The 22,861-nt window shown below is 41.8% G+C and overlaps 1 protein-coding gene across 1 annotated transcript in view; it reads left to right on the top strand.

The window, feature by feature from the left end:
• ZNF704 (zinc finger protein 704) overlaps positions 1-22,861 on the top strand; it is a 72,602-nt gene that overhangs the window by 45,361 nt on the left and 4,380 nt on the right. The window contains exons 2-6 of the mRNA XM_009990617.2: positions 2,656-2,759; positions 6,889-7,121; positions 10,583-10,683; positions 12,615-12,876; positions 18,237-18,341. Coding sequence (XP_009988919.1) covers positions 2,656-2,759; positions 6,889-7,121; positions 10,583-10,683; positions 12,615-12,876; positions 18,237-18,341 — 805 coding nt within the window. The remainder of the gene's footprint in view (positions 1-2,655; positions 2,760-6,888; positions 7,122-10,582; positions 10,684-12,614; positions 12,877-18,236; positions 18,342-22,861) is intronic.

Here is a 22,861-nt window from a genome sequence, read left to right as displayed (position 1 = left end):
GGGGAAAAAGTCCAAAGTTTTATTTATTTATTTTATTTAGTCAATATTCCATATTGAAATTCTGTTAATTTGGATCAGGTTGAAAAAAGCATTCCAATAATTGCAAGAGTGTGGTTTAGTGTGATTAGAAATGGTGGGGAGAGGGCTCATGACCATTACTGTCCGTTGCCTACCCATGGAAACGTTCATCTTCAGCACAGACGCCAATGCTGACAATTTTAGGGCATTATTGACAAAATTATTTGGAGCAAGGTGTGGTTTTTCAGAGCAGCAGTCTGAGTCATTGTAGAAGGAGAAAAAAAGCATCAATACAGAAGAAGTAAAAGAAGTTATATTTATAGACTCTTTGGAGGAACTTTGGGATTAGCTCTGGGTCTAGACTCTGACATCTTGACACCAACTTGGCAGACGCTTGCAATGACCTCTGTAGTGTGATTTTGCAATTCTGCAGAGGCCTGGAAGGGAGCGCGTTAGTCCTGTTGTCTCACACACAGAAGAGCCTTGTTGGAAGGCTGATTGCAAACACCAGGGATCAGCTTCTCCAGCATATTAGGAACCTGTGGTCGTTTTGTTCTCATGTGATGCAGAAGTGCAAACGTTAGTGGTTCATCCACAGCTGGATAAAGGAATAGGGGCAGTCGGTGTAGTCTTGCAGGAATGGACTACAGAGCAGCTGAATGCTTCTCAGAAAGTAGATTTTCCTACTGGTTTTATTAGGTTACTGGAAAATCATCTGGCAGGGTTGATCTCCAGAAAATGTAGCATCTCCACGTCATCCCCGAGGAAAGGTCTTCTGGACCCGGAGGAATTTGGCATTCTGAGTGAAGTACACTTTTGCAGGTGAGAGGACCTGATGGGTGATGGATTCAGGTAGTACTTGATTATGGCAGATATCCAAGACCCTTTCAGTACTCAGTGATGACCATATGGCTGCTGTGCTCTTTGCAAAAGCCTTGGCTGAAGGAAAGGAGGATTTCTGTGGATATAATCAGAATGCAGCAGAAACCATCATCATTGTTTCAGTTCCAGGCACTGATGTGTTGCAAAAGATGGACATGAGAGCTAATCCGTTGTGTGGTGTGGGAGAGCGTTCATTGGCGTCAGCCTGCGTCCTGCATCAGCCAGAAAGCAGCTGTGCACTTTTTCATGGACAAGTTTGAGGTTTGCTCACAAAAATATCAAGGGGCTTTGACTGCAGCATAGATTCCAGTTAATGAGCCTTTAACCTGATGGGTGACATGAGATTCTAGGAAGAGGACTGCAAGCAGCATGGTGACTTGGTGACTTACTGATCAACAGTTGATGGAAACATGAGGTAGCTTCTCAATTTGACTTTAAATACTCAACCTGATCAGTTAAGTAGAGCTTCTGTCAAGGCACAGAGAAAATTCGGGAAACTCCACAATACAGAATAGAGGGGGGAAAACATGTCCTTTTGTAAGAATAAATTCAACTTAATCTCTAGTAAATTAGAAGATGGTCTTGAATGATCAATTGTATGTTTGAAAGCAAACATTTACAAGAAGCTGTCTGCCTAGGTTCCACAGTCCCACACGGATGAAAAGATAAGGTCTGCTAAACTTAGTGGCTTTAGTAGTTTTGTTTTAGTTGTTCACTCTTCAGAAATTGTGCATTGTACTGCTAACTTGTCAGGAAAAGTTACTCTTGGGGGGAAAAAAAAAAGTGACAGATGTACATTTTTACAGCCAATGAAGATTCTGCCTTGTCTCAAAAAAGCATTGCTCCTTGAGCAGTGGGTTACTGAAGCCTGGTTTCTGGAGGCATCCATTGTCTCCAAATTCTCTCCTCCCTCCCCTGGAGAGCTGACTGCTCTCCTGTCCCTTATTACCCCTTCCCAATGCCCTCTCCTCTGCCTCTCTCCTGATTTTATGTTGGTTTTGTTTTTTTTTTTTCCCCAAAAACACATTGGTCTTAACTGCATGAATCGAAGCAGCAACTTAGGGCCAGTTCCCAGCGAGGCTGAGCTAAGGCAGTGGCAGGTCCCTGTCCTCCTGCTGAGCTGTCCCACTGGCTCGGACACTCATCACACCTGCAGAAAACTCACACACCGTACACCCAACTATTTTTTTAAATAATTAGTTTATAGTCTGACTAGGAAAGATTTAACATCGGTCTTTAGGAGAGAGTACAGGAGGTTTCATGGTGTTAAATGGAAGCAACAAAGAAAAAAATCACATCCCTCAGTTGCAGTTCATAATTCTTCCTCACCCTACAGAGAGTAGTGTATGTTATTAATGTTACTGATAATCTTACCTGGTTTTGCATCTCTCTGTCTTCATCCAAGAAGAAAACACTTAAGCAGACACTTAGCTCTAAGGATATGAGTAGCTGAAATTCTGAAAACAGGCAACAGGGGCAAACTAACAGAGGGTTGCAATAATCCTGACAATTTTGTACAAAGATGTGTCCTCTTTTCCTACTGCTTTTCCTGTTTATGCTGAGCTGGTTTGCTTAAGGTAGCCGCTTGGTATGTTCAGGATGCCAGAAGACAAAGTTTTAAGGACTCTGCTTGGTGGCTTGCTTTGGTTACTGCCTTAGAGTTTGGTCTGTTATTTTTTTTATTAAAAAAAAAAAACACACAGAAAAATAAGTATTTGCTGATGTTTTTCCTGCCTCCCATTCACTGTGTTTCAGAAAATCTTCAGAAGAACTGGACATGGATAAAGTAACAGCAGCCATGGTACTCACCAGTTTATCCACCAGCCCTTTGGTCCGCAGCCCTCCTGTCCGACCCAACGGTAAGGCTTTGGGAGCAGCGCCCGGGCAGGGGCTGCAGGGAGGGGTGCCAGGGCCCTGTATGTGGGGGCTTGTTTCCAGGAGTTGTGACCATGGCAGAGGACAAAGAGTGAGTGGCTGTCTTCTGGCAGTGACTTGTGTGCGCTGAGGATCATACTGAGCTTTGCTCCGACCTAGTCAAGGTCTTTGCTGCACCATTGGCAGAAATCAGAAGAAACTTTTTCTGTAACTATGCGTAGAGTGGCTCCAGTTTACAAAATGGGAGGTGTCCCATTCCGTAAATGGGAGGTGAGCGCTGCAAAGGTTTCCTGAGCTCACTGAAACGCTAATTTTCCAAACAGCTTATTTGCATTTGCACATACGGAGTAAACATGACAGCAGTGGTTTTTGTCTCCACTCCACGGAAATCAGATCAGACCACGATGAGGCAAAGCACTTCCAGATCACAGCCCTTGGCCCTGCACTGACGGTGTACGTGGCAAAAGGTCTGTTTCTGCTGATACAGGATTAGACCCTCCCTTCCTGTCACCTTTGTAACTCTCTGATGATCTACCATCAAATCCATAATAGCTTCAAAGACTGCTCCAGTTATGGTATAGCAGAAGGTACACAAATAAAAATAAATCTAAAAAGTTTGTGGTAATAATGAGATTGCTAATGAAATATAATTAGTCTGTGCAGGCTTGACTGGAGGTACAAGAAATATTTTTAAGTGTTGTATTTTAAGGAATAATTTAAATTACGAAGCCCTTATTAGGATGTCTCAGCATTGTTTATATGACTCTTAATCATTTCTGCTTTTCTTACTCATAACTGTTAAATCGATACTAAGCACTATTCTACTGTAAATAATTGGAGTACTTTGAGGAATACTTAGTGATTGCAAATTAATAGGGAAGAGTAGTCTTTGAAGTTCTTAATGGAAGCAGGAGCAATCCACTGAATGATGTTGTACTTAAAAGGAATCTGTACCATAAGGAATGTCACAGCTTTCAAGATTTTTGAACAAATAGTGCTTTTTTTTCATTTCTTTCCAGAAAACGTAAATTTTATCCATTTAGCAGGAAGTCTAACCATGAACACCCATGACTTCTGCCTGTGTGCTTTCCACGCACTCACCAGATGTTAAAACCAGATGTATATCACTGCTCTGAGGACCTCTGAGAAACCTCTGGTGGTGACACCCCCAGTGACTGTCCCACCTCAGGGCTGGAGGTTGCCACCCCCTAGGGAAGGCCAATGGAAGGGAAAAACCATACCTGCTCTCCAACTGCTCCAGCTCACAGCCGAAACTGCAGATGAAGGTGGATCTGTGCTGATGTGCCAGGCAGGGACTCAGGGTGGCTGAGGCGCATGTGTGTCCCACGTGGTGCCTCTGGTCACGGGAAGCTGCTCTGGTGTGGGGCAAGGCAGTATCTGTCACCTTCAAGAGTTTGAACAGATGACAGTTGTCAGGAGCAGCAGCACACATTAGCTAGCAGCTGTGGATTGGAAAGATCTTCCAAACAAGCCCTTTTGAATTGCTAATAGGTAAATGGTAGCTGTTAACTGTGTTTGATGTTTCTTCATGCAGCTTGAGTGCTCTTTGATAATTCTTCACATAGCTTGTCTGCTTGTTTCCCCGAAATCACAGAAGTTGTAAATCTGGGAAGACAAGCCTGAAAAAGTAATTCATGTATTTTCAGTAGTCACAGACAGGATTTTGAAGCTGTTGTTGGGCACCTTCTCCCTGAATATCTTAGTTTTGCGTGAGTGAAGACTTACTAAGGACTTTAATAAAAGTGTAAAGATTTGAGAATTTAAAGCTCAATTGGTGTTGCAAGGCCAGGCTCTGATCTTAGTAATACGAGCTCCAAATGTACTAATGATTAATTCTTTGTACATCCTTTTCCAAAAAAGGGCAGTAAGTAGCAGTGTAATTAAAGGAACGTTTGTTTAAATAAATGGAATTTTGCCTAGAAGTGAAAAAAATATCATTAGCATTAGTATTAAAGTCTGATCTGTGCTGGAATTGCGGGGGATGATCCCTCAGGTAAACGGGATCAGAGTTTGGCCCTTGTTCCCCCGCAGTTGAGTAATATTTGGTCTGGTTCTCTTTCACGCAACTCCAGCAATGTGAAAAGAGCCCCAAAATAAGAGTAAGTTGCATTTATTTATATTTTAAACTCCTTTACATTGACAGATTTGTTAATATTAATGAACTAGTGTTTGTTTTTTTCCTGTTGTCAATCTCATTCCACCTTTTCCACACAACTTTAAAAACGTTCTTGATTTACATCTCTTTCTCAGCAAGGTGAGGAGAAGCTGTAAACCCTGGGAATACAAAGTACCACTCTAAACGTATCAAAAAGTAGTAGTTGTTGAAAGAGTGCTGTTTCCTTTGTTTTTCTGAAGAAATGAGAATTTTAAGCTATGCTGAGGTCACAAGTTGATACCAGATGTACTTCTTGGCTTTGGTTGGAGACTCAAGTACAAATACTTAACAGAAACAATAACCACCTCGGTTACAGTCACATGAGAACTCAGAAGGCTGTAATGGTGAACCAAAACATGACATTTTCATATGTTAACTTATTAGCTACAGGAAATGTCTATGTCCTTTTCCAAAGAGGAATTTGAGGGGGAGGGTTGATCCCATTTATACTCTGTGGCCCTGATCAGTAAGTGCAGGGACGTGGCTGCTGCCTGTGCAAGGGGCTGGTTTTATGCACGTACTTACATGATCGAGCACTGCATTCTGGTTTGTGAGCAGCTGATGTTAATGATTAAGGATTTAATCCAAAACCAACTGAATTAGGAAAAAAAAATTAAAATTCATTGGTTTTGTGTAGCAGGTGGTAGACGTTATTTTCTTACTGATGTCATTAGTTAAATTTATCTGTAAGAAATTGAGAAGGAATGAAGGAGTGACTTCTTCAGAACTCTTACAGGCAGGCACTGGCTTGAAAAGACTCCTGTCTCACACTTAAATAACATCTCACGAACAGATAAGATGTTACTTGCTTGCCAGTTTCAAAGTTGGGTATTGCACAATACTCAGGCACCTACAGCGTCATTGGGAAAAGCTTTCTATGTCTGAATTAGGGAGAAACCACACCTAGACCATTCCTGCATGTGTGCCGGAGCCCTGTGACAACCTGAAGCTTCAGGCAGGAGCCACCCATGGTTGCACTGCTGGACCCGCTCGGGCCATACCTTTGCTGAGCTGATGACCTACGTTCTCCTCTACTGCCAAAAGCCATTTAGAGATTGGGAGGAGTGACATGCCGATGTCTAGTGCCTAAGGACCTCAGCACATGAAGCATGGCTCAAGCCATGCCTCAAACTGCAAAAGCAGTGCTGTTACTCACACCCACCATGTCGCAGAGTAGTCTGTCAGTTTGAGTGTCTGCTTACCAACTAATTTCAGGAGAACTGCTGCAGTGAAGGGGGAGCTCCTCCAGCGAGTAGGTGTGGAGATGATCCAGTGTCTGTGCATCCTGCTTCTGAAACCAGATGCCTAATGATAAACCTATACGAAGAAAAAGGGTTATCCTACCACCTCAGTTACAGACATGAATTAGACAGAGGCATGTGCACTGGGAGATTATGAGAAAACAGAGTGTAATTATGGTTTTCTTTGGTGTTTCAGTGCTGGGATGACAATCATGTTTTTGCAGATCTACTTAGTGTCCTGGGGTTCAGAGTGTTTGTCCCCTTCCCAAGGGATCTCCTGTTGGCCATGTGGTAGCTTGGAGCTTACTTTGATGCCCCACCACAGTGGTGTGTTCCTGTTGAAGGTTGAGGATGTATTTGAATGTTTTCTTTTATGTCATGCATGCAATATCTGACTGCTTGTTGTGGTTTATGCTCCGGAACAGGTTATTTTTCCAAACTCAGCCTTTCTTTTTAGAAAAATACTTTGTTTTTTTTTTTTTTTTTTTTAAAAAAAAAAAAGAAACATTGAATGTGGAATATATAATTTCTTTGCAGTGGGTTAGATGTGATTGTCCTCTCTACATTGAATGCTTTCACTTTCCTTTATAGAACGTACAGTTAATTACCAACATGGCATCTAAGCCTTAGATGAAGGATCTCCTTAGCCCTAACACATGATACTCTTGTAATCATGGCTGTTGTTGTTCTTGACAGAATCCCTGAATGGATCTTGGAAAGAAGGAGGATTTGTGCCTTCTAGTACCAGCAGCAGTGGATACTGGAGCTGGAATGCTCCCAGTGACCAGTCCAACCCATCCACCCCATCTCCACCTCTGTCAGCTGATAGCTTCAAAGCTTTTCGGACACCTTCCCAGCCAGATGATGGTATTGATGAAGCTGAAACAAGCAACCTTCTCTTTGATGAACCCATTCCTAGGAAGAGAAAGGTTAGCCTCATGTTAAATTCCATACCCATGGGCAGATAGGATGTTGGTAGACTTCTTTTGTTGTGAGAAAAGAACAGGTCACCCCAACAGGTCTGTATGTGTATTCTTCGTTAGCATCCAGTTAGATGTAGATACTTAGCCTACTGACTATGTCTCGTTCAACCTAGTCACCTACTGCACACGCATGCTGCCATCAGCACCACATATTTGCTGGCAGATGGTTCTACAGAGCCTCCTGCTCAGAAGACACTAGAGTGATTTCCAGAAGGTGTTGCCTCTGGCCATTCAAGGGATTTCTATCCTACTTTGGCAAATCCTTTGTATGCAGGATTCAACAGGCAGCCTTGACATGTCATCGCAAAAACTGGATATGGCCTTAATACTTCTTGTTCCCTGAAAGTGCTGTTTGTCTGACAGCATGTCAGATACCTTAATACTGTGAAGCTTTCTCTGCGCAAGCATATGGAGTGAAAAAGGAGAGAGAGAACAAACCCAATGGATTTCGATACAGTATTAGCAGTCAGTGGCCAAATTTATCCTTGTTAGGAGTGCAAAAGCAGACTAAATAAAACAGCGTGTAAAAAAAAAAAAAAGTCCAAAACTAACCCCCAAAAAGCAGCATTACGCTAGCAAGCAAGGTCCTCTCGAGGAAAAAGAAAACAAAGAGATGGCACTAGTCCAAGTTTCCTTCCCTCTCAACGCAACAGGACAGATTTTACATAGCAAGATGAAAAAGGGCTTTTTGTAAGGAGAAAAAACAGATAATTTATTCTCCTTAGTGACTTTGTTTCTGGCGCAGTCTAAGACAGTTAATTGCTTCATCACCAGCAGGAAGAAGTTTTAATGGTTGTTTAAATCTGTTCAGAGTTATCCTTTTGCTCCAGAAGTTGCTTATTTGCCGACCCACACTGTTCTGCCCTTGTTTGTGGGAGAGGGATGTAAAATGTTTGTGCTTCTTGCTAAAAAGGAAAAAAAAATCTTTTGGAGGACACCTTTGTTATAATAAATTAGAAGTTAGAGCTGACTGTTAAACTAAAGACAGAGATGACTTTGGGAGGTGCGGGACAGGAGGAGCAGGAATGCAGAAGTGTGCTGGTCCAGCCTTTTACTTCTCAGTTGAAGTTCAGCTTATTAGCATCACTCTTACTGCTCAGCTGTGAAGAGACAGATGGGTTTGCAGGTGCCATCTTTATTGTTTTCTAGGTTGTCTTCAAATATTTCTATTTATGTACCCACTACAGGTATATTACACTGTCTGTTCTGGTTCACAGAGATTTTGCTCTCTGTGCCAAATAACTTTACCTGCCAAACCTTGTTTTATAAATGAACTGCATTTCCTGCCATTTTTTTTATTCTGGCCCCAGCATGTTACTTTATCTGAGTACAGCTTCACGCCTTTAGAAGCTGAGATAAAAAAGTTCAGGTTGTTTCTTTGTCAGGGCTGCAAAAATCACAAGGAATAAACCTGGAAATAGAGTGATCAGTAACATTGCTTTTACTCATTAAAGTTTCTTCTGTTTCATGTTTGGAAAATACAATGTTAGCAACCACTTCTTATTTAGTGCTTCAGAGTTTCCACTAATGTAGTTATTCCTCACCAAACCATATAGGTTCCATTATTTTCTTAAAACATTAAGCCTGATCATGCAATTTTTAGACTAGTCAGAATTGGAAACATGGTTTACGTTCTGTATTTCTATGGAGTGAGATTTCATTTGGTTACATTAAAATGCATGGGGTTTTGCAGACTGCTGGCACTGATAATAAAGCCAAAAACGCAGTGGAGCTAGGAGGTTGGTTTTACCATCAAACTGGAGACTGATGTTAAACCATTCGGTGTTCGTAAAGATGCCGGTGTTGTTCATGATGTCATACTGGAATTCCTAAGATGCAAATGATAAGCATAGTCTTCATCTTGTCATCTTGGTTGTGGGTTTTGAGCTGATGATAGTATTTAGTATCATATTATAAAAGTAAGAAGTGTATCTATCAGACTTGCTAGATAGATTATATTTAATTTTAGGAAAAAAGAGTTCTGTGTCTATTTGAATGGTAGTTGTATTATCAGACAAAAAATTATAGAGACAATTTATGTGCAATTTATTCCAAAGTAAAAGGTTTTCATACAAACAGTATGATCAGGTACCTCAAATCTTAAAGCCCTTAGCATCCATACTTTCAAACAAGAGATGTTGGACTGCCAAGTAACTATGAGAACATGCTGCTACAATCAACTTGTATTTTAAAAAGTCCATCAGCTGAGATTTTTTTAAAATTATATTTTAATCATTGTCTTTCTAGCAAATGCTGAAACTTAGCGTCTACTGGCATGCAGTTCCAAAGAGTCCAGATTGAAGAAAGCACCAAGCCAACTTTTGTTCAAGACACAGTGAAGCATGTACTTAACTCAAAGGATGTGCTTGTTACTTTTTTTTTTCAGTTGCACTTTATATGAATATATTCATTTAATCTTGCATGTTACTAAAATCATAGGGTAATAATACAGTAGTTTGAAGCTATTCCTCATGTTTTGTTTAATAATGTGTTCCGTAATAGTAGAGAAAATTAGTTTTGAGAAGTAGGAATTATTTAGATGGGTTTTTATGATTTAAAATTTATAAAGTATGTTTCATTTTGGGTTAAAATTAGCTTTTAAAAAAGTCCAAACAGTTCTGAAACATCTTTGTTGTTTGTTACCACATAGTGTGCTTTAAATTAGGACTGGTTTTCTCCAGAGTCTTCAAGATATTAAAGATTGGGCTGGTTATAGCTTTGTTGGCTATGCTCTAAATCAATCATAACTCAGTTTAGGCCAATGAAGTTATATTAAAGAATATAACAAGAATATTAAAATGAGGTTATACAGATATTCTTTTTAAAATGTTGAACATAGCCTGAAAGTGTCTCATTCTGTTGTCCAAGTAAGGGTCACAGCAGTTTCTGAATGAAATAAAAGCAGGTTTTGCCAGCTCATGGGTGAACATTGTCATAGCAGAAGCTACAGGTTTCTGGCACGATATTTTTTATGTGTTGCAAAATTCACAAGCAGAAATATTCATAAGAGCTTGCTTTAGGAAGATCTTAATTTAAGAAGATGCCTTGCATTAAGTGAGCAGTCCTCATCAGTTGTTCTTTGAAAGGCTCCGAAGTAGCGTAGGAAGTTCTTGTATTGTCTGCCTCCTTTAGTAGGGAAACAGAAACTGGAACTTGCAAATGAAAAAAACATGCCAAAGACTGGAGAGAGGTGAAGTTTTGTCACAAGCTGCTCCTGCAGCTTTTCACTGGGATCCCGCTGAGTTCAGCATGACGACACTGTTGGTGGAGACTAGCACATCATTACAAATTTGGAGTTAGAGGCTCTGAACCTTCACAGTGTTTTGTAACTGTATATCTGGTTTGGGTGGTTTGGTTTTCTTTCTGTCTTCTCATACAACTAATATTACTTTACTGATAATTTTCAGAACTCCATGAAGGTGATGTTCAAATGCCTGTGGAAAAACTGTGGGAAGGTACTGAGTACAGCTGCAGGGATTCAGAAACACATACGGACCATTCACCTGGGGTAAGAGAGCAGCCCCTTCAGAAGTCTAGAGGATTTGGTTTGGAAAGAGAACAGTCACACTTGACTGGGGAGGTGAACTGACTTGTCCTTGACTCTTCTGTCTCAGATTCCTAGGTTTCTGAGGAAATTGCAGAGTAGTGCATCAAAGTGAACTTTGCTAGAAGGTCAAATACAGCCGTAGGTCACAGTGCACTTCCCTAACAGCCGCACAACTCAGTGGCATTTACTTCATATGTGCTATCCGCATGTCATGTCCAGGCTGACACTGTGTAAAAACCAGCAGGTTTCTGGGTCTTGCATGAATACCTTCCAGCCTTGTTTCACATCAGATCAGGTGCTTGTGCTAGTTCCGAGTCAGATTAACTCAAAAAAAACCCCAAAAAATAAAAAAACTAAGAAAACCAAACTGAGCTGCAATTCCATGTGTAGGGTTCTTGGACTAGAAGCAAAAGCAAATTAATCTTTTATTACATGAACTTGTTTCAGAGCTTTACTTTGCAACTGAAATCTCCTGTGCAATTCGCTCAGTGACCTAGCTGTCTCATGTATAGTTACAGTGGGGTCTTATGGTGTTCACCTGCTAGGCATGTGGAAATATCTGTGTTACCCAGTGCTTAAAAATGAAAGTCACCATGAGGAACTCAGGAGAGTCTTGCAAAGGTCACAGTAATTGCTGTTGGGCTTAGGCTCTGTAGAGCGAGGCTATCAGAAACAGAGAAAATCTCTCTCAAAATGCAGTTACAAATGTTTTATCCTGTATATTGTGAGGACATCCTTTCCATGGCAGGGGAGAGGTAGAAGTAAATAGCAGAACTTTCCTGGAATTGGGAGTTTGTAACTTTTCTGGTCTGACAGATGGTACTTCTGGTAGAACCTTTCAAATCTGGTGAACCCATGCTGAGTAACGTGGCGAGAGAACCATAGGTAGAGGTATATGGGCAAGCAGACTGAGGAACTGACTAGAGCCTGGTTTTAGGGTGCATGCCTGGAAAAGGAGAGGCCCAGCGTTCAGCCCTGATATGGACATGCAGGCAGGAGGATGCTTAGGGCTCCCAGATTTCCTATATGGAAGAATGAGGAGAAAACATGCGTGTATGAGCTGTGAGTTACATCTGTATCGCATGTGGATTATTAATGTGCTGAAATAGTGGTTTGTTTTGGCCTTCAAGATAACACGTAGCTTACTGGGAATTACTGCTTTGACTGAGCTGCTTCGCTGCTAGCGCTCAAACCCGCAGCAGATAGTGCCAGGGGATGCAGGGGCAATTAAGCCTTTTAGGTCTCCTCCTTCCATAAGTCTGCTTCTGGAGAGTAGGACCAGAAAGTCCTGTACTGGCAAGCCAGCCCATATATGCCCTTTCTCTACATGTGTCTGAGTGAGTTGCATGGCGAGACTGTTTTCTAGCTGCTTCTTCTGTTATGCCAAGGAAAATTACAGTGAACCACGGCCATAACTATATTTGGTTTAGTTAAGTAACCTATGATAAGATTACATATTGTTTGCCTTAACACTAGTGAAGTATGTCTTGGCTGTGTTTGTTATTTTTACTTGTCCTTCTGTAGCTGCTCTGTCATTTCTGAAGTCTCAGTGCATTGAGATTCTTGTTAACTTCAATAGTTAGGAATGAGAAGCTGCTATTTAAGCTGAACCATTGAAGTTAAACATGTACTCCAAGGTCAAGAATTAGTCAAGAATAACACACAGAAAAAAAAAAACCGAATTCTTGTTTCTTTTCTCTTCAGATTACATGATTTTCTTTTCCTCTCCCTCTTCCCTGCAGCCAGAATGCTGATAAAGGAGGTGGGGTTGAAACTGGGAATATTAATTTATCGACAGTATGAATATATTTGCTCATGCATCTAGAACTTAAAATTTACCTTGCAGTTCTTGCTTTCATTTAATCAGTCCTTCATTCTTTGTCTTGATACAGACGTGTAGGAGAGTCTGACTACAGTGATGGAGAGGAGGATTTTTACTATACAGAAATCAGGCTCAACACAGACTCGGTAGCTGATGGCTTAAGCAGTCTTTCCCCAGTCTCTCCGTCTTTAGCATCTCCTCCTTCCTTTCCCACCCAAGATGCAATCCGTCCTGAAACTTCCTGTGCCAAAACTGAGACTAAATTGATGACACCTCTGAGCCGCTCAGCTCCTACCAACCTCTACCTCGTACACACGGACCACGCTTACCAGGTAACGCTAGGGAGAGTGAACTCCATTGATTGTACTGATGTCATTGATGTGTAAACAAATGTCAGATCACAATGTTTGGGTTTTAAAAAGCCAAGTGTAGTTTTAGTGGGTTGAAAAGTTTTCAGGGCAGCCCAAGGGGTTCATCTCATTTCAATTTAGATGTCCACTTCTGAGCTAGTTGTTTGTTTGTTTGTTTGTTTGAAGAAGCCATGACTCAATGGGAAAAGCCTGTGCTGGAGCAGTCTGATGGGTAAGGACTGAATTCCTCAGGGAGGACTCATGTCAGAGAAGTTCGTGGAGAACTGCCTCCTGTGGGAAGGGGCCCCACACTGGGGGGCAGGAAGAGTGTCAGGAGTCCTCCCTCTTTAGGAAAGGAGTGGCAGAAACAACATGTGATGAGCTGATTCTCAACTCCCCCAGTTCCCCGTCCCCCTGCACTGCTGGGGGAGGAAGTCGAGCCAGAAAGAATGGAGGGGTGCGGGGAAGGTGTTTTTTAAGATCTGGCTTTGTTTCTCATCCTTTCTGAATGAACTGGTGACAATTTAAATTGATTTGTCCCCAAGGTGAGTCTGTTTTACCCGTGGCCGTGGTTAGTGGGTGATCCCTCCCTGTTATTATCTCGACCCTTGAGCCTTTTGTTGTACTTTCTCCTCTCCACCCCACCGGCGCTGGGGCAGGGGATGCAGGGAGGGAGGAGTGAGTGAGCGGCTGCGAGGTGCTTAGTTGACGTCTGAAGCTAAACCACAATGCCAAGAGATGCCAGGAACAATTCATTTCCTTTATTTGTACAGTGTGAGATGTCAGTTTGCATACGTGAAGTAGAGCAGGAAGAATGAAAAGGCATATATGGTGTCCTGCTCTTAGAGGTAATGCTTTGCAAATGGCAAAAATCCAATCAGATCCAAATCCTGCTGTTCCAAATGCTTCCAACTAAGTTCAGACAGAAAGCATTAATTTTAAAAGCGCACTAAAATTTGACCTGTTTTGGTCTGGATACCATATGAAAAAAGAAGAATAGAAGCTTTGAAGTAGTGTGGTCCATGATCTGTGTATGCACTGGAGAATTAAACTCCAGTTTAAATTTATCAGATGCAATAACTTTTGTATACAGTATTGTGCAGATGAAACCTTTTTATTGTGTGTCTGGAGCAGACCTGCTAAAATGGCAGAGGGAACCACACAGAATTCACGGGTTTGTTTTAGACTTTCGTGAACAGCAGAAGGCATTGGTGGAAGCTTGGCATCTCAGGTGGGAGCTGCATCGGATAGCACACCAACCTGGGGACTGATCAAGCCAGTTAGGAGAAAGACTTTCTTCTCAGTCTAGCTTAAGCCCTGCCTCTTAAAGCATGAAGCACCATGTTTAGGCTGGTGAGAAGAGTCTCACTTCATTTGGGATTTGCAGTCGTGCCTATCTCCCCTGCAATTTGGAGACTCACTAGATCCTTTTTTATAAGCAGCCTTTGAGTAAAGCACTTGCCTAAGGAAATCCTAGTTCAAATGTTTAAGCTGCTTGAATTGGATTTGGATTGATGTTTTCCACGACACGAGGCTACAAGTGCCTGAGCCCTGTCTCCTTTTCAAGTTCCTCCGGTTCCAGCACTTCATCAGCGAGGAGTGACACAACCCGCGCTGTTCAAGGCTTTCTAGTTGGAAGCAGAGGTCGGGCCCCTGCTCGAGCGTTCGGGTTGTCCTTGCAAAGGAGGCAGCTTCTGCAGAGCAGGTCAGTGGCGTCCGCTGCCAGGGTCCCTCTAGCCCAGCAAGAAAAGCACTCTTTGGGAGGCAAGGTGGAGATTTAACGCTCACCAGTAAGAGGAGGAATTGAGCCCAGCTTTCACTCGTAGCATTTCAGTGTTCTTGTGACGAATCTGTTGTGTAAAAGGGAACAGAAGAGAAGGTGACAACGGCATCTTTAATACCACCATATTTCCTGCAGTTTGCTTGCTGGAGTGAGCCATGCACTGAATTTCAAAACTTTATTTACTTCTGATGTTATCTGTATCAAAACTGAAGTAAAGTATTGAATGGGAGTGTAGTGATGAAAACAATCTTTCATATGAATAAGAGCATGGAAGTGGAAATAACTTCACTGGGAGTGAAGAGGCAAAATTCACAGCTCAAGGAGCTTGGATAAAGGAGGTTTAATAATGCTCATCTCAGGATTCCTTTTTAAAAAAGAAAGAAAATGCAAAACCCGAAGCTGGGTCTCAAGAATCCTAAAGAGATCTGTTAATTGCCATTTCCTGTATGGCTGGAAAATGGCAAATATAGTACCTGTAATAAGAAAGGTGTAAAGAGGAAGTGAGCAGGCAAGTCCTGACTTTCTTCTCTGACCCAGCCCTATGGATGAAGAAAGATGTAGAAGAATAATTGAAGGAATTGCGGAAAGTACAGCAAATGAGGTGAACTGCAATGGAGGAACCCCAAAGAAAGATTATGCCAGAACAGTCTAACATCTTCCTTGGACAAGGTAGCTTTGTAAACAACAAAGAAGCAGTACAGAAGAACAAATCCCTCTGGATTTCAGGAGAGCATTTGATCTGAAAACATATAGGCAGTATTTGCTAGGCTAAAGATTAAATTTAGTGTAGGAGAGAAAGTTGGGGAGTCAGGAAGAACAGCACTGAGTTCTCTTGAAAGTGCTATTGGATGTTTTTAGTGGAGTTGAACAAAAAGCTGGTTTTGGGCCTGATCTCATTTTCCTTAAATCATTTTGGTACTACACAAATACTGTAATAAACTTTGCTGATCACAAACTTGGGAGACATCAGCAATACAGGGATTTATATATCATGCTTACATGACTGGATGATCTTAAGAATAATAGGTTTTGAATGCAATTTAGTGGCAGAACATGCAAAGTCCTGCACCTTAGGAACTAATGAGATTTTTCTGCTATAAACTGGGGTAGTTAGCAAATTACATGAGGAAGAAACCTATGTTCATAAATCAAGCACAGAATGATCATGAGCCAACAACAATAGAGCTGTGAAGGGGAGGAAAAAGTTGTCAGCTTTCTTGGGTAAGAAATATCTAGGAGAGACAGAGATTTTTAATGTTGTACAAGACCTGTGGATAACTTCAGCTGTGATCCTGAGCAGAGTTGTGGTCAATCAAGTTCAAAGGTGATGGGCTGCAATTAGAAGAAGTAGAAAGAAAGTGATCAGAGTGAAGAGGGAGGGCAGGGAGGACATGGAAGGCCTCTCAGCTCAGGGACTGACAGCTTGAGCAAAAAAGCCGGGGTGAGAAGAGGATGGGATTGCTGCCTGGGAAGAAAGTGAGGGGACAAACATGAGAGGGGAAGAGGGCAAGCACATGCTATTTCAAATATAAGGGCAATGTTGGCACAAATAAATAATTCTAAATTATCCATGCATGTATTTTGATTGGAAATTAGATGGAGGTCTCTAAGCTAAGTGAGGTCAGAGTATAGTAACTCCTCTGTTGTAATGTTACAGTTGCTTACCCTATGGAAGAGATTGTCTAAAATCTTAGCCTGAAAAAGGTGACTGTGCTCAGTGAGCAAAGATACGTGTCTGGGAGACAAATGGACAAGGTGACTGACTGTCTAAATCCGGTCATGTCTGAGGTCGCTGTTCAGGCACCAAGAAAAAATAATTGAGCACCATGGAATTTTAGACAACTGCAAATTACAGCAGTTTTAAACTTCTCGTACTTCACGTTTCATTATGAAACTAGTGCCTGTACCTGTTAAATTTAGCTACAGGGGAAATACAGGTGGGCTCTTGCAGCATCTAGGATTTCCCTCGTGGGTCTTACTTGAATACCCGAGGAAGTCACTGTGCTGACCTCGGCTTTGAGCTGATGTCCCAGTGGGATGCTGAGCGGAGGCAGTGCTGCCTCACTGCCCACCCAGCTGCCTCCAGTCCTTTCTGGCAGGAGTGCCGTGGTCATTCACTCCTTCTCGTTTGCACAGGGCTGTGATGAAGCACTGCTACTACCATCTGGAGTTGCCAATTTTTTCTTGATGCCTTTCAGCGAGGTTTGTATATTTTATGGAGCTCAGTGGACGTTTGCTCTGCATGTCTGTGTGGATTCTCTTGGAGCTGTCAGCAGTCTCAGCAGCCCAGGGAGCATTGCTGCCGTAGATGGAGGCGTCCGGTGGTCTCGGTTTCTTTTCCTTGGAGAGACTCCAGGGAATTGCTTCAGCACTTGTTTACTCTGAAGATTATCTTTAATGGGGACTATCAGGTTGTAGTTTGTCATCACTCCTCTCTGCCTGGCAGCTCAGGGAAGTGCTCATTTCCTTGAAGCGGTGAGACAACTTCAGCAGCCTCGAACACAAACACTACTTAAATAAGTGTATTGCATTGTTTTCAGATGCAGGCAACTGGAAGACAGAAGTAAAAACTCATTTTTAATGGCAAGTTATTCATAAGTGTAAACCAAGGAGCCTTTTTTTATCGTGAATGCTTGAAATTCAAGAGTGAAAGGGAGCCTGTGTTCGTGGTGACTGCTTGCGCTCCTGCTAGGCAGGGTAACCGCAAAGGTGTGAATTTCCTGACTCTGTAAATTAAATGGGATTCAGGAAGGGGCAGGGAAGAATTCCTGAGGGCTCATAGCCCAGTGAGAAACCAGAGGGAAGGCACAAGATGAAAGATGCTCAGCGGTCTGAGCTCAGATTATCGGGTATTGTGCCCCAGGGCAGCACTGGGTATTACCGCCCAGATGGGAAGAACATAAGAGTGGAAGGGGCCCAGGACTCTTTCAAATATTTGCTTTAGCTTAGTCTTTTAAGAGCTGGTTTTTTGAATCCCGAGGATGATTTTCAGTTCCTTGTTTTTAATAGGAAAGACTGTTTTAATTGGGATGATTCTTAACAGCATTGATCTGATAAACGAGAAATGGCCAACTCTTACTGTTGATGGTTAACCCTGTTGTCCAAGAAGCCTTGCCAGCTGGTCTTCAGTTGTTTAACTCAGCTGCCATCAGTTTAAGTACTGCCTTGTTTACTGCTGTGGAACAGGTGATCATTTGTAATATTTTTTGCTGCTAGCTGGCATTATTTTAAAAGTTATTTGTATATGTTGTTTGATTTCGTCTGGGTTTTTATCAGATCTAGCTTTTAAGAGTTTTGTGTGGATTCTTGTGAGAGCTCTTGTCTTTCTCTAAACAAGGTTTTAAGAACAGTAATATATAAACATGTCCCTTCCTTACTGGCTTATCCATGATTATCCCTCTCGTAAGGGTGAAATGCTTGTCACTGTCAGCACAATGAAGTTTTTTTCCACCTCGGAAAGTCTCTTGTAGATTTACAGTTTCAAGGAGTGAAAGATCTCTTTAAATGCTTTGGAGAGGTATAGTTCTTCTTACTGGAATAATATTTTCTTTTCACACAGGCCACTCCTCCGGTGAACATTCCAGGGTCAGCAAAATTCACTCCCAATGGCAGTAGCTTTAGCATCTCTTGGCAGTCGCCTCCAGTTACCTTCACTGGCATTCCAGTAAGTGAACAACAGAAAAAGAAAGAAAGAAAAAAGTGATAAGTTTTTAGAACTTTTTGTTTTGTTTCGCAGTGTCTCACCATAGAAGTAAATTTAACACAACGGATGCTGAAAAGAAGCAAATTAAATATATGCCTCAGTTTGCCAGTATGATTTTAACACATTTGCAGGTCTCTCTAATTCAGTACAGTTACTTTTTTTGCATCAGCGTCTACAAGCAGAGGATTGGATCTATAGTATATAATTTTTAACCTATAGGCTCACAAAAGAACATTCTGGTAGGTACAAAGCCTGGCACTATCTGCTCCTTTTTGTGCCACTAAGAGGTTTCTTATAAAACTAGATGGAGAATTCAGTGAGGTGATGGTTATGCTAACAGGCTAATTGGATTAAAGCAGTAGGGCTGTTACCTAAATGAACTCTGAAAATGAAGTATGTTTGAAAGGTGTCTGAAAGAAACAAGAACGTGAAATGCAAAGTCTGATTCTAGTAGGCTACATATATGTAGAGCCTATCAATATCAGAAGATTCTGTACTTCTATACAGAAAATATGTTCAATACATATTGCATGTTGATATTAATACATATTGCAGTTTGATGCATTTTTAATGAAGACATGTTAGATGTATGTATTAGATGTAAAGTCAGCTCTGACCCTTTCTTCAAAAAGGCTCATGTGCAAGGCCTAATTTCATTAACAGGACTGCAGAAATGGGATGTTTGCTTAAACATAGACTTCCAGTAGTCTTAAATGTAACGCAATATAGGCATGGATACTGTAGGGGGAGTTAAAAACCTTTATGAAGAGTTCGAAGGGAATAAGCTTCTAGTGCCTAGCCTGGTGAATACTAAAAGTAAATGTAAATCACTATTTATGAGTAGTGAAAAATCTTCTGTTTAATAAATACAAATAAATATTAATGTAATATATCCTGATTTTTATTGAAAAGCATTTTTCAGTATAAATTGATACTCTCTTATCATAAACCTTTTTTATATCATAACATTTCATTTAATATTACACTTTATGAATTTATGAATTTTCAAAGTGTATTATATAAGGCACATTGCTCATCCAAAGAACCATATAGCTTTTTTTTCTCCTGACAGTGAATATTAGACATGGCGATAAGAGACACTATTTCTCTCCCTTCTCTTCATCAAGTGAATCTCCAAAGCTTCTTACTGTCAACCTTTGGCAAATCTTGGAGATTTTGTGCAGAGGCTGTGGCATCCAGCAGGGCTGATAAAAAATGAAAGCGGCTGAATCAATTATACTGCACTCTGCCAATGAATATTTATTAAATTCCATCAAGGAACAAGTAACAGTGAAAGACATCATGCTGGCAGCAATTTGAACAAGAGTGCCTTGACAGAGGATGCTATCCATAAAGTTCCTCGACAATTTGATTTCCCAACAATGAGGCTGATATGGAGTAATTATGAAACTGGCTCCTTTTGTGGAGTAGCAGAAATTGGTGCCAGGAGTGTTGGGAATCTAAAAATGCAATTAGCCACATTGTAAATCAGACACTTAAGAGGACAGGATTAGACACGTATGCGTTGAGTTTACTTGTTCGAGCAACGACGTTGATCTGTGGCTATAGAGTTGAGAGTTCTCAAAAGAATTTAAGAAATGCCAAATCACTTTCTGAGAATTGTGTGGAGATGCCAATGATTTAAGTACAATTCAAAAATAATCTCAGTACAAAAACCTGGGGAAGCAGTGATGATGCCAGAATTATAAACCACTCAGGGAACCATATGAACTGCCTTTATATCTCTGTCTAACATTTAGAAGGCTATTTTGGGGGGGGGGGGGGAGCCTTCTAAATTTGCACACATGTGACTGTTCTTTCATCAGTGACATCATTTCTGAATTACGAAGATGTGCCTGCTGTGGAAAATTATGTGCAGTAAGTGAGGGTGCAAATACAAAGTGATGTTAAATAATTGTATATTAAATGAAAATTTAGTTTCTCCTGTTGCAAGGTAAATTAGATACTGCCTTATAAAAACAGGGCTCTGTCAGTTCTCACTCTTAGAGTGAGAGTAACTACTTTAGGAAAACTATAGTATAGGGGACTTTCTCCTTCTTTTATGAGAGGAATTTAACCCCAGACTATGTGACAGAGCCAGCATACTATAAACTCATGCAGTTGTATACGTACATGGTCTCTGAGATTAGATACACATCTGTAGCACACAGGGGAACTCCAGAGAGTAAGTCCAAAGCATTACTATTTGCTTGACCCTTAATATTTATTCAAGCAGTTTTCTAAAATGGCTTTGGGAAACTTTTTTGACCTGTACAAATGACTTAGCAGTAAAGGATTAGCTACAGATTTGCAAAAGTGCGTAGGTCTACACATTGCTTCACATTACTAATGATGTTGGAATGGGGTCCTTCTGTCCTTGACCTGTTAGAGGGCTGTCAACTCCTGATTTTGAACAGTCTCCTTTCTAGGCCTGTGTGTCAGCAGTTAAGTCCACGAGAGAGACAGGATTCCAGAATAGTTATCTTCAGTGGTTTTTTGACACCTCCCCTAGGTGCTTCCCCATTCATTCCTGTGGACATTGAATTTTGATGACGCTAAGCACTCCCCGTTTGCTGTCCTGGGAACATGAGTGTTCAGACAAACATAATGAATTGCATTTAGTCCTCACTTCTGGGCAGTCTTTAGCAGACCAGCACTGAAGGGCCTTTGTGAGTGTGAGTGTGCCTATCAGCAAGTACCTAAGTGCCTCAAAACAAGCTGTACAGTGCGGCAGGATCATTCGGGGCTCAGTGTGCAACTGCTTTAGGCTCAGGGGTATTCACCATATCTAACCATAGACACTGATCTAGAAGCCTTGTAGCCATAAATGAGAATTAGGGGAACCTCCAAAGTCCTCATACTTTGTGCTCTTGTGTAAGTTAGATTCCCAGGGCAGATGGGAAGTACACTTTTTATTGTCAGCAGCATGGACAGTGGGATTGAGAGCACCCTCAGCAAGTTTGCTGATGACACCAAGCTGTGTGGTACAATCAACACACTGGAGGGAAGGGATGCCATCCAGAGGGACCTTGACAGGCTGGAGAGGTGGGCCTATGAGAACCTCATGAAGTTCAACGAGGCCAAGTGCAAGGTCCTGCATGTGGGTCGGGGCAATCCCGAGCACAAGTACAGGCTGGGCAGAGAATAGATTGAGAACAGCCCTGAGTAGAAGGACTTGGGGGTGTTAGCTGATAAGAAGCTCAACATGTGCCAGCAATGTGCGCTGGCAGCCCAGAAAGCCAACCGTATCCTGGGCTGCATCCAAAGAAGCGTGGCCAGCAGGTTGAGGGAGGTGATTCTGCCCCTCTACTCTGCTCTCATGAGACCCCACCTGGAATACTGCGTTCAGCTCTGCAGTCCCCAACACAAGAAGGACATGGAGCTGCTGGAGCAGGTCCAGAGGAGGGCCATGAAGATGATCCAAGGGCTGGAGCACCTCTGCTATGAAGACAGGCTGAGAGAGTTGGGACTCTTCAGCCTGGAGAAGAGAAGATTCCGGGGTGATCTTATTGCAGCCTTCCAGTACTTAAAGGGGGCCTACAGGAAAGCTGGAGATGGACTTTTTACAAGGGCTTGTAGTGACAGGACAAGAGGCAGTGGCTTTAAACTGCAAGAGGGTAGATTTCGATTAGATATAAGGAAGAAATTCACTCCTAGGGTGTTGAGGCACTGGAACAGGTTGCCCAGAGAAGTTGTGGATGCCCTATCCTTGGAAGTGTTCAAGGCCAGATAGGATGAGGCTTTGAGCAACCTGATCTAGTGGAAGGTGTCCCTTCCCCTGGCAAGGGTGTTGGAACTAGATGATCTTTAAGGTCCCTTCTAACCCAAACCATTCTATGGTTCTATGGTTCTTATCATTTTCTCAGGATAACTTTGCAGGTCTGAGAGAAGGTTGAGTGTTGGTGTCATAAGAGTCACTGGTAGGTGTGATTCTCTACATGGAATGAAAAGGACAAGTTTGCACTTGAGACTGAACAAGTAGAAGAAGAAGGCACGGTATGGGGATGTGTGAGGAGGACAAATGAAACGATGCAAGTGGTTCTAGTGGGATGAGCAATGGTGGAGTCTGTATCTCTTGGTAATGGAGGACTTAACAACTATACAATTCCACTTTTAATAACGTAGGATGAAAGTCTTCTTGGGTGCCAGCATGATCTCTACTGTGTGATATTGATTCTTACTTGCCTGCTCATACAACTCAAAAAGCTTGAACAGGAGAAGATCTTTAAGTTTGATAATCTGATGTTTACAGTTCACAAATCTTCTCTGTAACCAGTTTCCCCCGGGAGCTGTAACTGGAAACTCCAGGTCTTCCATTCTAACAAACGCTATAGTTTCACATTAATTCTCTGCGTAGACAACGCTTCAAACATGAAAAGGCTCCGAGGGCAAGGATTGCCTTCTCACACCTTCCTCTTGATCTGCACTTAGTGTTGCCTACAGAGGAGTACAGCTAACTGGTATTGTTTAGACCTGCTGCA

The sequence above is a fragment of the Tauraco erythrolophus genome, chromosome 3 (assembly GCF_009769465.1).
Source record: "Tauraco erythrolophus isolate bTauEry1 chromosome 3, bTauEry1.pri, whole genome shotgun sequence".
Lineage (NCBI taxonomy): Eukaryota > Metazoa > Chordata > Aves > Musophagiformes > Musophagidae > Tauraco > Tauraco erythrolophus.
The sequence above is the reverse complement of the archived record's forward strand: the minus strand, read 5'-3'. Positions and strand labels throughout refer to the sequence as shown.